This window comes from Clavelina lepadiformis, chromosome 9, assembly GCF_947623445.1.
Source record: "Clavelina lepadiformis chromosome 9, kaClaLepa1.1, whole genome shotgun sequence".
Lineage (NCBI taxonomy): Eukaryota > Metazoa > Chordata > Ascidiacea > Aplousobranchia > Clavelinidae > Clavelina > Clavelina lepadiformis.
This window is the reverse complement of record NC_135248.1, coordinates 12,055,055-12,071,845: the sequence shown is the minus strand read 5'-3', so window position 1 is coordinate 12,071,845 and position 16,791 is coordinate 12,055,055. Positions and strand designations below refer to the sequence as shown.

General features: G+C 39.3%; 1 protein-coding gene across 1 annotated transcript; it reads left to right on the top strand.

The window, feature by feature from the left end:
- The first annotated feature begins 328 nt into the window (after nt 1-328).
- Nucleotides 329-16,788, top strand: LOC143470441 (uncharacterized). Its single transcript, XM_076968578.1, has 47 exons — nt 329-464; nt 591-732; nt 957-1,108; nt 1,917-2,101; nt 2,400-2,554; nt 2,706-2,820; nt 2,984-3,039; nt 3,165-3,313; nt 3,422-3,503; nt 3,617-3,758; nt 4,351-4,473; nt 4,636-4,814; nt 5,000-5,172; nt 5,274-5,442; nt 5,554-5,747; nt 6,061-6,329; nt 6,519-6,736; nt 6,887-6,972; nt 7,149-7,333; nt 7,437-7,591; nt 7,852-7,966; nt 8,044-8,099; nt 8,221-8,369; nt 8,485-8,566; nt 8,782-8,926; nt 9,091-9,213; nt 9,338-9,516; nt 9,761-9,933; nt 10,153-10,321; nt 10,433-10,626; nt 10,956-11,224; nt 11,413-11,630; nt 11,781-11,866; nt 12,044-12,228; nt 12,332-12,486; nt 12,750-12,864; nt 12,942-12,997; nt 13,119-13,267; nt 13,383-13,464; nt 13,680-13,824; nt 13,989-14,111; nt 14,242-14,420; nt 14,664-14,836; nt 15,062-15,230; nt 15,436-15,629; nt 15,902-16,185; nt 16,402-16,788. Exons 1-47 carry the CDS (start codon nt 393-395, stop codon nt 16,619-16,621), a joined length of 7,188 nt encoding a protein of 2,395 aa, XP_076824693.1. The 5' UTR covers nt 329-392; the 3' UTR covers nt 16,622-16,788.
- Nucleotides 16,789-16,791: the final 3 nt, after the last annotated feature.

The following is a 16,791-nucleotide window of genomic DNA, read 5'->3' as shown; positions in this document are numbered from 1 at the left end:
GACGAAGGTCTGTTTCTGCTGCGTGAATAAAGTTGTGTGATGTTTGCATTGTTTTAGTGCCCTGCATCAAGATAAAGGTATTTGTTAATCACTGAATTATGCGTGGAAAGCCCACGACCAGGTAAATGATTAATTTATATCAGTGTAATAGTTAGCTTTTACAAAGTGCTGTTGTTGTTATTACGTCGATTTATCAGAAGCTTTTGTAAAAGATATCAAGGCACATAGATTTTTTTAAGTGATAAAATCTCAGTTAAATCGCGTTTTTAAAGCACACTCTTAGACCGTTGCAGCTTTGGATATTTTGTAACTAAATTATTATTGTTCTAGAGAAAAGAGCTGAGTAAAATAGATAGAAGACAGTTCATTAACCTAAGAAACTAAGCTCTAAAATGAGTTCTGAGACAAGTTTTAGCAAAGAAATCGCCGTAAAGACGAAAGACGACAACCAAGAAAAAAAAGTGGTATACTTCAATAAACGCGTGTTAATGTCTCCTTGGATTGAATTTGAGCTGAACCAGAAAGCCGAAGCTATACATGCTTTGGCCAACTACTGTGCTTGATAATTGATTTTTTTACCGACCGAGCAGGGTTTAGAAGGTGATGGAAAATCCGTTTCCCGAAAGAAAGCAATTGGGTGGAAAATTTTCTTACTAATTCTGACAATCGCCATCATTGTTACAATTGGAGTAACGGTTGGTATTTACGCCAATCACCCTGGGAACGAAAAAGGTATGGTAAAATATTTATTACAAGTGATTGACTACTGCTAACAAACTGATAGCTAGTTATCGCAATGTGTTATATGCAATGTGTTTTGTTAATGTCGACTTGCTGCTGGTGGCGTGATATTAATGTCGGCTGGCCTGTAGGCCCAAGAAATTCTGTACAAACTCTTTATTTGTGCAATTTGAGAGTAAACGAACGATCTGGACGTATCTAAACCTTATTTGCAGAAGTTGTAACTGAACCAAACCCCACTAAAATTTCACCAACCACCACAAAGACCTCACCATCCACCACAGGAACTCCACTAAATCTCACAGAACGTTATTACGTTGGTGTGGGGCGGACTGACGTCACAGGCCCTATTGTACAAGTGAACATGGTATGCTAATGTTAATGTTGAGTTGTACACTAGCAAAACGTTTATAAAGCGGGGGAGGTCCCACATTACCAAACTACACTGGATATTTCTCCCTGGAGGTCCCACATTACCAAACTACACTGGATATTTCTCCTCAATACTGAATGCTTGCTGCGGAGCCTATTCCGCTATATCTAGTGGTGTATTGGAGGGGATCGCCGGACCCTCCACATTTTGGGGGCCGCGATCCCTTAGTTTTTCTTTCTTTGTGTCATTTTATCCCCGTTTTTTTATACATTTGGATACAATACCGCACCTACTTGCCAGCGAATCCCCGCATCTTCTTTCAGGAATAAATCACTGGCTGTATCAAACTATATCATTTACTGTCTGGTGAAAACCCACTGTAATGGTAGTTAAGGTACACCGGGTCAGGTGTTTTATTTGATTTGTGCATTTGATGTGTAGGACGTATTTTTTGGGAAAAGCGCCTATCTCATAACTGCATGGAGTCAGTAGATTGGCGGTAAAACGTCTTAGCTAACCTAACCACAATAGAACTCGTAACTTGTTGAGCTTCACACTTGAAACGTACTTTCCTGTAAAGCAATTTGAAAAAATCGCTTTATTTCTGCTTTGAAGGAATATCGCATGGAATGGAACCAATATATAAATCGTTTTGTATCGTAGATCTAAATACCGTCTACCTACGTAGACCTAAACCTAAGCCCGAGGCCTCCTCTGTTAAACCTTTTCAATTTCAATTCTTTAATGACACAAGGTTCTGATCGATCAGAAACCCATTTTTACAAAACATTTTGTTACAAAGATGGGATACGCTCATCCAGAGCAAAAAGCAACTGGATTACACACGCGATTGTACAGTCGAGCATTTGTCATTGCCGATGAAAACATGACGTCACGCGTTGCTTTTGTGAGCTTTGACGGGGGAATGACGTCACAGCTGATCAAGCTGGAAGTAGTGAAGCGTCTTAAAGAAAAATATGGCAGCACGTGAGATGAAAAAGATACATGTATATATATATACAGTATATGTACATACATATATATATATATATATATATATATATTTAGAGATAAAGAGATACTATATAAAGATAGGTATATATATATTACAGTCCGGTTAAACGGTTAAGCTGTTACGGTTAATCTATTACAGTCCAATAATAATATGCCATTGGTTAAGACAATCAAAATAAACAAGAAACGTGTTATTTTTATATAAAACAGCTTCAGTCATTTTTATTACGTTTCAAAAACTGTAGTAGATTTAGATTATCATTTCTTCCAGTTTTACGGAACAAAACGTCGTCATATCTGGTACTCACACACATTCGGGTCCGGCAGGATTCTTCCAGTATTTGTTGTTCGAAGTAACATCGCTCGGTCATGTCCAGCAATCAACTGACGCATTCATCGATGGAATATACGAAAGCATTGTTCAGGGTAAGTCTATCTGGACAGTATTCTAGTCCTAGGTTCACCGTACGACGGTACCTCTGAAGTCACGGTAGCATTTGTAAACAGCTAGAAACGATCCTTTTTGAAAATGTTTATTTGCTGCTAATCGATTTGTATAATTTACACAATCTGTCAGCAAACTCCAACCTAAAAGAAGCCACAATAAAGCTAGGAAGCGCAGAAGTGGATGAAGGAAACATCAACAGAAGTCCAACTTCTTACCTGCGCAATCCACAAGAGGAAAGAGACAGGTTTAAAATGCAGCAACACCTTGACTTTTTCATAAAAATCCATTGTGAAAAATGACAGTTAACTAGCCTATATCTACTGAACTACTTGAGATAGTTCTAATCCAAATCCAATCCATGACCTTTGCTGTTAATAAACAAAGACTTTGGCGACTTGAATTTTTAGATACACCAAAGACACTGAACAAGAACAAGTTTTGCTTCGATTCGACACTACAGAAGGTAAAGAAAGTTTCGAAATACCCAAAGAATGCTTTAAGTTAATCAAAATCTTCCTAAAAGGATGCATTTCTAGACTATTCAACAACAATGCGATGCTAGCTTTTTGTTCCAATCACTTTGCGCAGGTAAACCACTCGGCATGATAGCCTGGTATCCCGTCCATCCAACCAACATGAACTTCACGAACACTTTGATCAACTCCGATAACAAGGGAAGAGCTTCCACCCTGTTCGAAAGATCGATGAGAAAACCAGATGAAACAGTTCCTGGAACCGTAAGTAAAGTGGTCAATTTAAACTTTCTGATGCCTTTGTATCGTTTGCTACGTCATACCGGAAAACAAACAAAAAACATTAAAGTTTTCTCGTCTTGTCTTTTACAGGAAGGTTTTGTTGCTGCATTCGCTCAGTCTAATCAAGGAGATGTATCTCCACGCACCAAAGGCCCAATATGCATTGACACAGGTAAAAATGTAAAAAGATTAATTAATATTGTTCTCAACATTTAATAGCCTGTAAGTTATTAGTTTTATTACCAATAAATCAGGAAGTAATTTTTGCTTTGCTGCCACCAACAGGCGAACAATGTGATGCTGAAACTTCCACGTGCAGCGGGAAAGCTCAGAATTGCATCGGCTTTGGCCCAGGCAAAGACATGTTTGAGTCTACAGATATAATTGCCAAAAGACAACTAGCAGCTGCTCAGTCGGCCTACGTTAGGTGAGTCACTATTTTGTGATGTAAAAATCTCATACCCATCATTTCCATATAGCCCTACAACCATTTTTGGTGAGAAAATTTGGGTTGGAGCTTCCAGTTTCTTCTTTTGGGTAGACTGAGTTAACTTTAGCTTTTATTATAAATAGGCAAAACAAATTTTATAAAGTAAATTTCTTTTAGATTTTTGTAATTTATGAACACATGAACCTATTTTAAATAAACCAAAGTACACTGGACAGAGGCTAAATTAGGCATTTCGACAAAAAAACCAAGACATTGGAGCTAACTACAAAGTTTACAAAAAAACGAACAATTGTGCACGAGACAAAGGAAAAATAATTCTTAGCATTGAATTGGCCAAACTCCGAACACAGGAGCTTCCTCACTTTACATAAAAAAAACATATAAACTTACATTTTTTTATAAATAATTTCTCTTAAAAATGTGTGTACATATTATTGGTATTTAAGTAATTACAAATATCTTTTTGGTATAATTCTTAGCAGCAGAAAACCTTTGTGCGGTGACCAGCTACGATATGATATTTCTTTGCGATAAAATTTCTGCATCATAAATGATTTATTTATAACAGCGCAAACGAAGTCGTAAGGGGTCCTGTAAGTTGGATTCATCAATACGTCAACATGTCTGACGTCACGACGACGTTGGATGACGGCAGCACCGTTTCTACTTGTAAGCCTGGATTGGGATACAGGTAAGAGTATAATATACACCAATAATAAATCAATCGAGAGAAATATCCAACTTGTTGTTAACTTACATTGCTGATACCGTTAAGACCCATATAGCTGTTCAACTTCAACTCCGTTTAATTCTTTTACATTTTAACTCAAAATTAAACTGTAACCTTTTCCAGTTTTGCAGCTGGCTGCACAGATGGGTCCGGTGCATTTGATTTCACGCAAGGCATGACCGATGGTACAAGGTTTTGGGATTCAGTGCGAGACTTCTTGATAGGATTCATTTGCACTGAACAACCACCTGCGGAGTATTATACATGCCACGAACCAAAACCAGTTCTACTTCCAACCGGATGTAAGTAGACATTCTTACGCTTCAAGCAGTTTTCATGCTAATTTTTTAAACCCTGGAGCTAGCACTCTGCAAAATTTCTTTTCGTACGTTACTTTTCGGTTCTCAAATGACAATGAAGTTACACAACGTTTTGAATTTGTGTTTACATTTAGGACATAACTCAATGAAACCCGTATAACTTTCAGACATGGACAAGCCATACCAATGGCACCCGGAGATTGTCGACTTACAGCTGCTGAGGATTGGTCAGTTAGTTATCGCCGCTGTCCCGGGCGAGTTTTCAACAATGGCCGGCAGGAGACTGCGAGAGATGATCGAAAATGAGTCCGAGGGGTTAGGAATGGCAGAAAATCCAAAGGTAATGGCCCGGTAAAAATTATATTTCCAATATGAGGAAACTTTCAAAGCGTCTTTCAGTTTTCAGCACAACATAAACTGTACACAAGGCACATTTTATAGGTGGTAATAGCAGGATTATCAAACGTCTACGTACACTACATAACCACTCCTGAAGAATATGCTGCACAGAGGTACGAGGCTGCTTCTACCATTCATGGTCCTCACACGTTTCAAGTTTATCAGAACAAATTTAAAAACTTGATTCAAGCGCTGGCAAAGGGAACTCAAGGTTGAAAAGTATTTCTAAAGTAATTTGTAAAATTTAAACCTTTTGTATAAATAGGTCCAAAAATACCTTAGAATGCTTGATCGGAAGTAAAGCTAGAAATCATTTTGCCAGACGAAATTGAACCGGGCCCCAAACCGGAAAGTAACCCAGCAAACTCGAGCAGACTGGCCCCAGTTGCAGCACCCGATTCAATTCCGCCTGGTGTGCAGTTTGGTGATGTGATAGATGACGTAAACGTGACGTACAAAGAAGGTGACGTGGCAAGAGTGAAGTTTTACGGAGCAAATCCAAGACACAACATGAAAGTAATAAAAACCTTTTACAACAAAAGAGTAAACCACAAAAATTGACCAGAAGCGTTTTTAAATTTTACCTTAACTATGTTAGGTTGTTTTCTGCTCGGTTTGACGTGCCTTTGTATTTTCTGCCTTCGGCCAGTAGCACTGATAATTGTGATTGCGCCTTGCCCGTTGTCGAACGTGTGTCATTCTACCGATGCCTGTACTGCTGTGTAGACGTGGCTAGTTTTTCCCATTTTATGAAATACAATCCGACAGTTAACTGCAGGTCCCTTCAAACCAGCACTAGACAAAGGCCGGTAACAACTATATTGTACAGCTAGGGTCCACTTATTTGGAAGTCCAACAAATGGTCAATGGAAAATGGGTCACAATAGCAACAGACGCTGATTGGTCAACAAAGCTGATATGGGAAGAAAAGAACGCTAGTCTACCTGCATCCAACGTCACACTCTTTTCAGCGCTCTTTGACGTCATAGCCGAGTTTACAGGAATTCGTTTCGACTTAGATCGCGCAATGGAGCTTTATGAGGAAAAAATGCTGTTTAATGACGAAACAAAGACTTGGTCTGACAAAGATAAGGACAAGTAATTACATTTCAATAATAATTAAATATACGACTGATGGTAAATCACTTTCGTTTTTGTTCAGAATTGTAGTAAAATTTTGAATAAAACGTGACATCAGTTTTAAATACAAGTTTAAGTTAACTTATATTTTAAGCTGTCATAATTATAATTACTGAATAAATGGCATAAATGGGTTTTTGGTTTCAGATTTTGGGCGGAAATGAGACGAAAAAGTGTCATATATGACGAAACACAACACTACCAAGCTAATACCACAAGTGTAGAAAGCTACGTCACCATCGAATGGGAAGTTCCCGTGAATCAAAACCCTGGCCAATACAGAATCGTTTATCACGGTGATCATATGAATGAAGTCGGAGAGATCACTTCTTTCATGGGACAGTCGTCATCTTTTAACGTAGAAGGTGAAAAAGATTAGCTCAACTTAAACAACAAATATCTTACACTTGGAATTACAGTATTGTTGCAGTGTGACCTAGTCTATGACGTAAACCAGCATGAAATTCATTTTCCTCTTCTTTGCAGTCTTTATCAATTTAACATATTACACTTAGCAACTCAAACGGAAGAACTTCAGGAGGAATATTACGTCGGTGTTGCCAGAAAAGACGTCACAGGGCCCATTGTCCAAGTCAATATGGTAAGTATCTTTGTCTTCTTCCATGAACAACTGTCCTTTACTTGGTCCAAGTTTTTGTTTCTCCGCCAAAAAAAAACAAAAAACTATTGCATCGCTATTTATTGGCACCAGAAAATAACTACGCTGAACACTCGAACCTAAAGCATAGATGAGTTGTAACAACAAGCTCTATTTAGATGGGGTACGCACATCCCGAACAAATTGCCACTGGACTTCATACCCGACTGCATAGTCGGGCTTTTGTTATCGCCGATAAAACGAAGACGTCACGTGTTGCTTTCGTCAGCTTTGACGCTGGAATGGCGTCACAATTAGTGAAGCTGGAAGTGGTCAAGCGATTACAAGAAAAATACGGAGAAATGTGAGATGCTTCGAAACTGATACTTCTTAACTTTTAACTTGGATTCAACATGCTTCTGGCTCAGTCAGCTTTTACACTGCACTGAATCTTACGTCATTCTCAGGTTTACAGAACGTAACGTCGTAATATCCGGTACTCACACACATTCGGGTCCGGCCGGATTCTTCCAGTATCTGTTGTTCGAGTTCACCTCATTGGGTCACGTTAAACAATCAACAGACGCATTTGTTGACGGCATAGTCGAGAGCATAGAAGTTGGTAGGAAGAATATCATTCACTATAGATAAACGATTCTGTCGAAATAAGATATTGAAGATGCCTTTGTTGGCAAAATACACTTTCTCTTTATATTTTAAGGGTTTCAGAAAATACACCAGTTACAAATTTCATAAACTTCTTATGCTGTTATTTCAACGACTATAAGATACTGTATATAGCTAGTTATTTAATTCGACTGCTTTTTGCATGAGAACAGTTTTCAAACAGATATTGTAATTTTTTGTAATCTTCCCTACAAGCCAATTCCAACCTCCAACTGTCAAAGATAAAACTAGGAAGCGCGGAGGTGGAGGAAGGAAATATCAACAGAAGTCCAACCTCTTATCTGCGCAATCCCCAGGAGGAAAGAGACAGGTCAGCTTTTGACATCGTTCATAGCTTTGAGTGCCTTAGTCCTATGAATCAGTCTTCAATCGCGTTATTTGCTACAGGTACAGTCGAGACACGGAACAAGAGCAAATTGTCTTGAGATTTGATACTGTTGAAGGTGGGGCATTCTCACACCTAACCCCGCTTATAACACGAAGTCACAAATAATACTTGGGTGAAGACCCCAGTTATCCGTTTATAATGTCTCATATTAAAACAGTTTTGGTCACTTTGCGCAGGTGAACCACTCGGCATGATAGCCTGGTATCCCGTTCATCCAACCAACATGAACTTCACGAACACTTTGATCAACTCTGATAACAAGGGAAGAGCTTCCACCCTGTTCGAAAAATCGATGAGAAAACCAGATGAAACAGTTCCTGGAACCGTGAGTAAACTACAAAAGCGGCCAAGATGACGAAGGCATCGTCATAATGCCGAATTATCGGTTGTCTGGTATATATAAGAACGACTTAAAAAACTTAACAATTCGATGTTTGTAGGAAAGTTTTATCGCTGCCTTTGCCCAATCTAACCAAGGCGACGTTTCACCGAGGACCAAAGGACCAAAATGCATTGACACAGGTATCTTTAACCAAACAAAGAATACCTCTAAGTCTACAGCCTACCTGTTTAACGTCGAGTAAAGTTATAATACTAGATTTTATAATCAGCAAATGTGCACTGCACTTAAAAAATGACAAAGATTAATCGTCTTTGAGCGAAAGGTATAGGTTTCGATCTAATAAATACAAACAACGCATCCAAGGATATTTAAGCAGTCAGCCTTCCTTTCGCAGGTGATCCTTGCGATGCTGAAACATCAACTTGTAATGACGGTAGATCTCAAAAGTGCTTGGCTCTTGGTCCCGGCAAGAACATGTTTGACTCGACTGATATCATCGCTAGAAGGCAACTAACTGCCGCGCAAGCAGCTTACGACAAGTAGGCTATAACATGTTTGTATATTCTTGAATTATTTTAACTGGTTCGAAAGGTCTATTTTCATGTATGATGCTGGCTCATACAAGGATTTGGCAATCGACAACGGTTATCGATTGATTTATTATGTGTTTTTTCTCTCATCTGTTTTGTTGTAAATGACGCAGTGCCACTGATGTCATAAAAGGTCCGATTGGTTGGGTTCATCAATACGTCAACATGTCTGACGTCACAGTTACATTGGATGACGGAACAACAGTGTCTACGTGTGCTCCGGGAATGGGATATAGGTAAATGAAACTTTAAGTATAAGTTACATTAACTGTATGGTGACTTACCCACGGAACCACGAGAGAGACAACCATGTTGGTTTAAAGTTTTAACGTTTTAAGTAAACTCGTGATTTTCGAGCAGTTTTGCCGCCGGCACTACAGATGGGGCAGGAGCTTTTGACTTTACGCAAGGAATGACGAGGGGGACCGCATTCTGGAATACAATTCGTGACATTATCGTTGGTATTGTGTGCACAGTACCGCCACCTGACGCCTATTACGATTGTCACGGAAAGAAACCAGTTCTTCTTCCAACTGGGTGTAAGTTGATATCGTAACATGCCGGTTTTCCGCGTTAGTGATTGACGGCGTTTTGCTTTAGTTGAATGTTCTTTAAAATTTTCAAAATAAAGACTAACCTTTTTTCGCGAGAAACATTTGTTTAAATGCTGGTCTATCGATATTAGAAATTAAAAACATTGTTTCAGATGTTTCATGAAACGATTGAAAATTGTGAGCATAAAAAACTGTTTACCAACTACTTTTACTTGTAAATTCATTATAGATATGGACAAACCACGCGAGTGGCACCCTAGCATACTGGACATTCAAATGCTGAAAATAGGCCAGCTGATCATAGCCGCAGTACCCGGCGAGTTTTCTACGATGGCTGGAAGAAGATTCAAGGAAACTATAAAGAAACAAGCGGTGGAAATGGGAATGCCAGAGAATACAAAGGTTCTAGGTTAAGATGTCAATGAATAAGTTAATTTGAAAATCTGCCTCTATGATTGTTTGGCAGCCCACTACTCACAAAAACAAATTAACTTTGCAAGACTTTGAAACAGATTTTAAAGTTATTCTTGTATGATACCCTTTGTGAAACGCGTTAAAAACTCACCAACCGTGTAGGTGAAACGTTCGAAGATATTTCACATACGTAAACACATTTTATAGGTGGTAATAGCAGGATTATCAAACGTCTACGTACACTACATAACCACTCCTGAAGAATATGCAGCGCAGAGGTACGAGGCTGCTTCTACCATTCACGGTCCTCACACGTTTCAAGTTTATCAGAACAAATTTAAAAACTTGATTCGAGCGCTGGCAAAGGGAACTCAAGGTTGAAAAGTATTTCTAAAGTAATTTGTAAAATTTAAACCTTTTGTATAAATGAATCCAAAAATACCATAGAATGCTTGATCAGAAGTAAAGCTAGAAATTATTTTGCCAGACGAAATTGAACCGGGCCCCAAACCGGAAAGTAACCCAGCAAACTCGAGCAGACTGGCCCCAGTTGCAGCACCAGATTCAATTCCGCCTGGTGTGCAGTTTGGTGACGTGATAGATGACGTAAACGTGACGTACAAAGAAGGTGACGTGGCAAAAGTGAAGTTTTACGGAGCAAATCCAAGACACAACATGAAAGTAATACAATAACTTTTTACTTTGAACTTTTTACAATAAAAGAGTAAACCACAAAAATTGACCAGAAACGTCTTTAAATTTTACGTTAATTATGTTAGGTTGTTTTCTGCTTGGTTTGACGCGCCTTTGCATTTTCTGCCTTCGGCCAGTAGCACTGATAATTGTGATTGCGCCTTGCTCGTTGTCGAACGTGTGTCATTCTACCGATGCCTGTATTGCTGTGTAGGCGTGGCTAGTTTTTACCATTTTATGAAATACAATCCGACAGTTAACTGCAGGTTCCTTCGAACCAGCACTAGAAAAAGGCCGGTAACAACTATATTGTACAGCTAGGGTCCACTTATTTGGAAGTTCAACAAATGGTCAACGGAAAATGGGTCACAATAGCAACGGACGCTGATTGGTCAACAAAGCTGATATGGGAAGAAAAGAACGCTAGTCTACCTGCATCCAACGTCACACTCTTTTCAGCGCTCTTTGACGTAATAGCCGAGCTTACAGGAATTCGTTTCGACTTAGATCGCGCAATGGAGCTTTATGAGGAAAAAATGCTGTTTAATGACGAAACAAAGACTTGGTCTGACAAAAATAAGGACAAGTAATTACATTTCAATAATAATTAGATATACGACTGATGGTAAATCACTTTCGTTTTTGTTCAGAATTGTAGTAAAATTTTGAATAAAACGTGACATCAGTTTTAAATACAAGTTTAAGTTAACTTATATTTTAAGCTGTCATAATTATAATTACTGAATAAATGGCATAAATGGGTTTTGGTTTCAGATTTTGGGCGGAAATGAGACGAAAAAGTGTCATATATGACGAAACACAACACTACCAAGCTAATACCACAAGTGTAGAAAGCTACGTCACCATCGAATGGGAAGTTCCCGTGAATCAAAACCCTGGCCAATACAGAATCGTTTATCACGGTGATCATATGAATGAAGTCGGAGAGATCACTTCTTTCATGGGACAGTCGTCATCTTTTAACGTAGAAGGTGAAAAAGATTAGCTCAACTTAAACAACAAATATCTTACACTTGGAATTACAGTATTGTTGCAGTGTGACCTAGTCTATGACGTAAACCAGCATGAAATTCATTTTCCTCTTCTTTGCAGTCTTTATCAATTTAACATATTACACTTAGCAACTCAAACGGAAGAACTTCAGGAGGAATATTACGTCGGTGTTGCCAGAAAAGACGTCACAGGGCCCATTGTCCAAGTCAATATGGTAAGTATCTTTGTCTTCTTCCATGAACAACTGTCCTTTACTTGGTCCAAGTTTTTGTTTCTCCGCCAAAAAAAAAACAAAAAACTATTGCATCGCTATTTATTGGCACCAGAAAATAACTACGCTGAACACTCGAACCTAAAGCATAGATGAGTTGTAACAACAAGCTCTATTTAGATGGGGTACGCACATCCCGAACAAATTGCCACTGGACTTCATACCCGACTGCATAGTCGGGCTTTTGTTATCGCCGATAAAACGAAGACGTCACGTGTTGCTTTCGTCAGCTTTGACGCTGGAATGGCGTCACAATTAGTGAAGCTGGAAGTGGTCAAGCGATTACAAGAAAAATACGGAGAAATGTGAGATGCTTCGAAACTGATACTTCTTAACTTTTAACTTGGATTCAACATGCTTCTGGCTCAGTCAGCTTTTACACTGCACTGAATCTTACGTCATTCTCAGGTTTACAGAACGTAACGTCGTAATATCCGGTACTCACACACATTCGGGTCCGGCCGGATTCTTCCAGTATCTGTTGTTCGAGTTCACCTCATTGGGTCACGTTAAACAATCAACAGACGCATTTGTTGACGGCATAGTCGAGAGCATTGAAGTTGGTAGGAAGAATATCAATCATTATAACTAAACGATTCTGTCTAAATAAGATATTGAAGATGCCTTTGCTGTTGGCAAAATACACTTTCTCTTTATATTTTAAGGGTTTCAGAAAATACACCAGTTACAAATTTCATAAACTTCTTATGCTGTTATTTCAACGACTATAAGATACTGTATATAGCTAGTTATTTAATTCGACTGCTTTTTGCATGAGAACAGTTTTCAAACAGATATTGTAATTTTTTGTAAACTTCCCTACAAGCCAATTCCAACCTCCAACTGTCAAAGATAAAACTAGGAAGCGCGGAGGTGGAGGAAGGAAATATCAACAGAAGTCCAACCTCTTATCTGCGCAATCCCCAGGAGGAAAGAGACAGGTCAGCTTTTGACATCGTTCATAGCTTTGAGTGCCTTAGTCCTATGAATCAGTCTTCAATCGCGTTATTTGCTACAGGTACAGTCGAGACACGGAACAAGAGCAAATTGTCTTGAGATTTGATACTGTTGAAGGTGGGGCATTCTCACACTTAACCCCGCTTATAACACGAAGTCACAAATAATACTTGGGTGAAGACCCCAGTTATCCGTATATAATGTCTCATATTAAAACAGTTTTGGTCACTTTGCGCAGGTGAACCACTCGGCATGATAGCCTGGTATCCCGTTCATCCAACCAACATGAACTTCACGAACACTTTGATCAACTCTGATAACAAGGGAAGAGCTTCCACCCTGTTCGAAAGATCGATGAGAAAACCAGATGAAACAGTTCCTGGAACCGTGAGTAAACTACAAAAGCGGCCAAGATGACGAAGGCATGGTCATAATGCCGAATTATCGGTTGTCTGGTATATATAAGAACGACTTAAAAAACTTAACAATTCGATGTTTGTAGGAAAGTTTTATCGCTGCCTTTGCCCAATCTAACCAAGGCGACGTTTCACCGAGGACCAAAGGACCAAAATGCACTGACACAGGTATCTTTAACCAAACAAAGAATACCTCTAAGTCTACAGCCTACCTGTTTAACGTCGAGTAAAGTTATAATACTAGATTTTATAATCAGCAAATGTGCACTGCACTTAAAAAATGACAAAGATTAATCGTCTTTGAGCGAAAGGTATAGGTTTCGATCTAATAAATACAAACAACGCATCCAAGGATATTTAAGCAGTCAGCCTTCCTTTCGCAGGTGATCCTTGCGATGCTGAAACATCAACTTGTAATGACGGTAGATCTCAAAAGTGCTTGGCTCTTGGTCCCGGCAAGAACATGTTTGACTCGACTGATATCATCGCTAGAAGGCAACTAACTGCCGCGCAAGCAGCTTACGACAAGTAGGCTATAACATGTTTGTATATTCTTGAATTATTTTAACTGGTTCGAAAGGTCTATTTTCATGTATGATGCTGGCTCATACAAGGATTTGGCAATCGACAACGGTTATCGATTGATTTATTATGTGTTTTTTCTCTCATCTGTTTTGTTGTAAATGACGCAGTGCCACTGATGTCATAAAAGGTCCGATTGGTTGGGTTCATCAATACGTCAACATGTCTGACGTCACAGTTACATTGGATGACGGAACAACAGTGTCTACGTGTCTCCCGGGAATGGGCTATAGGTAAATGAAACTTTAGCTATTAGTTACATTAACTGTCTGGTGACTTACCCACGGAACCATGAGAAACACAGAGACAACCATGTTGGTTTAAAGTTTTAACGGTTTAAGTAAAATCGTGATTTTCGAGCAGTTTTGCCGCCGGAACTACAGATGGGGCAGGAGCTTTTGACTTTACGCAAGGAATGACGAGGGGGACCGCATTCTGGAATAGAATTCGTGACATTATTGTTGGTATTGTGTGCACAATACCGCCACCTGACGCCTATTACGATTGTCACGGAAAGAAACCAGTTCTTCTTCCAACTGGGTGTAAGTTGATACCGTAACATGCCGGTTTTCCGCGTTAGTGAATGGCGGGGTTTTGCTTTAGCTGAAACTTTTTGAAAATTTTCAAAATAAAGACTAACTTTTTCCGCGAGAAAGATTTGTTTAAATGCTGGTCTATCGATATTAGAAATTAAAAGCATTGTGTCAGATGTTTCACGAAACGATTGAAAATTGCGAGCATAACAAACTATTTACCGGCTACTTTTACTTGTAAATTCATTATAGATATGGACAAACCACGCGAGTGGCACCCTAGCATACTGGACATACAAATGCTGAAAATAGGCCAACTGATCATAGCCGCAGTACCCGGCGAGTTTTCTACGATGGCTGGAAGAAGATTCAAGGAAACCATAAAGAAACAAGCGGTGGAGATGGGAATGCCTGAGAATACAAAGGTTCTAGGTTAAGATGTCAATGAATAAGTTAATTTGAAAATCTGCCTCTATGATTGTTTGGCAGCCCACTACTCACAAAAACAAATTAACTTTGCAAGACTTTGAGACAGATTTTAAAAGTAATTCTTGTATGACACCCTTTGTGAAACACGTTATAAACTCACCAACCGTGTAGGCGAAACGTTTGAAGATATACTGTATCACATACGTAGACACATTTTATAGGTGGTAATAGCAGGATTATCAAACGTCTACGTACACTACATAACCACTCCTGAAGAATATGCTGCACAGAGGTACGAGGCTGCTTCTACCATTCACGGTCCTCACACGTTTCAAGTTTATCAGCAAAAGTACAAAGACTTGGTGGAAGCTCTTGCCACTGGCGTAACAGGTAGTTTATGCAAGGAAATCGACTAAGATCGTACTTACAGTGTTTCAATGTAAACTAACCCTATTGAAGTACAAAACTCAATGCTAATCCTTATGGCACTTTACAAAGCTGGTGAACAATATTATGCTCAGAACGAGTTTTCAAAAAATCACCAAGTAAGCCTTTAAGTTACCAGTGGTGAAAACAATCATGAAAAATGTTTCAGACAGCGTCGACCCCGGACCCTTTCCGGAATCAAACCCGGCCAACACGAGTAGATTTGTAGAAGTCGCCGCCCCCGATTCTGTGCCAACCGGGGTAAAATTTGGTGACGTCATAGATAACGTCAACGTTTCTTATACCAAAGGTGACGTAGTGAGGACAAAGTTCTACGGAGCTAATCCACGTCACAACATGAAGGTTAATATGTAGATGTTTAATTATAAGACATAACGTGTTAGAGTCTATAAGCTTGGTTGCACGCTATCACTCACTTTAGCACAACACGCTTTAATTAGATGCACATAGGCCTACAGTACAAGATTTTGCTCCTCATATTGGAGTTTTGGTTTCCTCTTATTTGTCAAAACTTCTTCTTGAAACTGCAATGTATAACCATATCCGCAATGTCGTTATTCGTTTAATATTATGATATTTCACCACCATTTACCTTTAACTTTCATCTTCCACAGCTGGGTTCAACCTACCTTGAGATTCAGCGATTGAACGACGCTGATTGGGTGACAGTGTATACCGACGCTGATTGGTCAACCAAATTCCACTGGGAAGAAAAAGTACCCCAGCCCCCAACTAATCTAACTCTATTCAGCACATTGTTCGACGTCATAGCTGACGTCACCGGAGTTTGGTTTGACTTCGACAGAGCAATGGCGCTGCACGAAGACGGAAAATTCCTGGAAGGTTTAGAGAGCAGTGACGTCATGGATAGTTTTATCTCTAAAAGCACCGATAACAAGTAAGTCGCAGCTGCTGGTCAAAAACCAACCCTAGCGTCAGCTGACACCGACATGCAGTCGTAAAATCTGTTATATCTATCCTATACAAATCATATAAAAAAACTGGACTAATTTCAGCCACAAAGGCTGTAGTCACCGAGTGGCAGACACTGACCATTTGCTATAGCGATAAACCAAATGTTACAGTCGGCAATTAACAAAATTCTTCTACATAGTTTACTAGGTAAACTACGCCGAATGGGTCTCATCTATGCTGAACCAAAACCTGCGGCTGCAAACGTCACAAGCGTAGAAAGCTACGTCACGATCGAGTGGGAAATCCCCCAAAATCAAACTAGTGGGACATACAGGATGGTTTATCACGGTGATCACATGAGCAAAGATGAGACGATCACGCCGTTCACAGGAATGTCGATGGAATTTGTGGTTAATTAGAAATTTGTTGACGTCGTGTAAAAATGCACTGTTTTTCTGCTTTTTTGACTTCAATTCAATTGATTTTAACCTTTGCTTTGCCGCAAAACTGAAAAGTATGAATGAATCTTCAAACGCATAGTTTTTCATCACAGGCAGTGGTTCTCTTTATTATCATGAATTCGCAAAAA